This window comes from Argentina silus, assembly GCF_951799395.1.
Source record: "Argentina silus genome assembly, chromosome: 13".
Lineage (NCBI taxonomy): Eukaryota > Metazoa > Chordata > Actinopteri > Argentiniformes > Argentinidae > Argentina > Argentina silus.
Window position 1 is genome coordinate 4978831 of NC_139667.1, and position 2500 is coordinate 4981330.

Below are 2500 nucleotides of genomic sequence, written 5' to 3' on the forward strand. Positions count from 1 at the left end.
CCTTCCCAAAGTGCCCCTTGTGCCACTGTGTTGCTGTAGTTATTCCTATAATGTCAGGACCTTTTCAGGTCACAGATTTTAAAGAAATGTTCCACCCAAAACTTTTTTTTTTTCCTGATTTGGCCTAGACCTAGGTTGTAGTTGATTATCCCAGACAGTTTTTAGCTACATATGCTGCTTCCTCAGATACTGAGTAGTCAATAGTCATTCATCCTGGAAATATGTCCAGAACACATCTGCAGACACTCCCAAGACCTTGTCTGCATTTGGAGTGTATGCAAAGTGTTTGGACATATTTCCAGAATGAATTGGTCCCTACGGGGCCCATAATGTGACTACTCAGTATCTAAGGAAGCAAAATATGTAGCTAAAAACCTTCTGGGCTAATCAACTCCAAAAAAATAATGTTTTGGGAGGAACATCCCTTTCACATAAAAGGATGTTCATTGGGAGAGTCATTGGGTCCTTGAGTCATAACTCCACTCAATGTTTTACTGTGTGCTGAAGATGTGAATGACCCTGACGCATCTAATGGAGTCACAGACGCAGCAAAAGGGGAACTACAGTATAATCCAGGTTTTCATCTCTGTCACTGAGTCACCGTGTGAGGCAGTTGGCCCATCTGGGCTGATGTCTTGTGATTAAAAATGTGTATAGGTCTGTCACTAACCTATTTTTGGTATTCTTATTTCACAAAATATGAAAGTGTATTTTCCTTTCTATCCACTCATCAAAGGGGTTGTAGAGTAAGCTGTATTGATTTGGCTCATGGTGAAATCCTTAATCTTAGTCCATAAGAATGCACAGTTGACAAACAGTTAACAGTTTACAGTTAATAACTATTTAACAAAACAAAGGAAGTGGAATCCTCTTTTGTCAGATGAAAAGAATACTTTATTGACTGTAAATTTGACTCAAGTTTTACTTGGTTTGTGTCTTCATGTTAGGCTTCATACAATGGCCTTTTATCTGCCGTGTTTGATGCACGCTATGTGTGTGTGTTTCCAGCTCATCTCCCTGATAGAGAACAACTCAGTGGTGATCATCCGTGGGGCCACAGGCAGCGGGAAGACTACCCAGCTGCCCCAGTTCATCCTTGACTACTACAATGAGAAGAATGCACCCTGCAACCTTGTGGTTACGCAGCCTCGCAAAATTGGTGCCAGCAGCATCGCCCGATGGGTTGCCAGAGAGCGCAAGTGCACCCTGGGTAGTCTGGTGGGATACCAGGTTAGTGGATAATTTATGTGCACACACACACACACAAATCAAAGAAGACAGATTTTAACATGTATGTGTGATTTGCTTTAAATTGTGTGCGTCTTATGGTGAGAAAAGGAGGGGGAAGAGGGTGCAAATAATACGTCAGTGTGCATGTTACATAACCAGGACTGTGTGGATTGAGTCTACCTCCTGGAGCAATACTATTATCCCTCCATAAAGATCTGTACAGAAAGCACTCTTGACGTTTCTCTCGCAACGGGAGGAGTGGAAGCTCTGGGCTGGACAGGCAAACATGCTGGACTGTTTCCAGGCAGTCCTGTCTGGTTGTGTTGTGTCGAGCTTTGGAACAGGAGACAAAGTCTTAATTATAACTCCCAGCAAGAGTGCAGGAGCAGATGATGTCACTGGTAGCCAGACAGTGAGTGAGGAGGGAGATATTATGATGTGACAGGCCTTGTACACTAGAGGACAATGTTTGGACCTATGCACTTTCACGTCTCTCTATACCTGGAGGGAGCCTTCATCCTATTAATTTACAACCAGATAATGATCTAAGAACTATCATCCAGTTCAGAGTTCAGAGTAGTGGTGTAGCACACACTAAGGCGCATACCATATCATCGCAAGGTCCCTGGTTCGATTCCGGCCATCGACATATCCTGCATGTCATCCCTCCTCTCTCTCGCCCATCCTTCCTGTCGTCAATCTCTACTGTCTCTATCCCAATAAAGCAGAAATGCACTAAAAATATATATTAAAAAAATAAAAATAAAAAAAAACCTTGAGGACCTGTGGAGAGTAGCAGGGCATTTTCCACTTTCACAGCGACCTTCCTTGGGCTGTCAGTCCTGTTGTGAGTGCTGCACTGCTTTTATCCACAATTCTCTTAGTGTTTGGTTTGTCCTGAGGGGGAATATACTGGATGTTTAGACTGCTCTGTCTCTCCCTCTCCCGCTCTCTCTCTCTCTCTCTCTCTCTCTCTCTCTCTCTCTCTCTCTCTCTCTCTCTCTCTCTCTCGTTTCTTTCAGAGAGTTTGTGAAAGTCGTCTAGTTGGAGTGAGTTGGAGCTTAGAGAGTTGAGTAGCAGTACATCAGAGTATCACCTCGGGGGGGGGGGGGGGGGGGGGGATAGTGGATGTTAGGGCAGTGTTTTTTCTGTCAGTCTTTTCATTGACAGTGAGAGTCATGTTGTGTTGCGAGGATGGGCTCTGGGTTAACATGGCAGGCGAGAGTTGTTCAGCCTTTGACGTCATGTACTGTAGCCAAGATGAATGCCT

The 2500-nt window shown here is 44.2% G+C and overlaps 1 protein-coding gene across 1 annotated transcript in view; it reads left to right on the forward strand.

The window, feature by feature from the left end:
• Positions 1-2500, forward strand: part of tdrd9 (tudor domain containing 9) — a gene marked incomplete at both ends in the record, with an annotated part of 17489 nt that overhangs the window by 2518 nt on the left and 12471 nt on the right. Inside the window, one exon of the mRNA XM_083683477.1 lies at positions 1009-1230. Within this exon, the coding sequence (XP_083539603.1) occupies positions 1009-1230 (222 nt within the window). The remainder of the gene's footprint in view (positions 1-1008; positions 1231-2500) is intronic.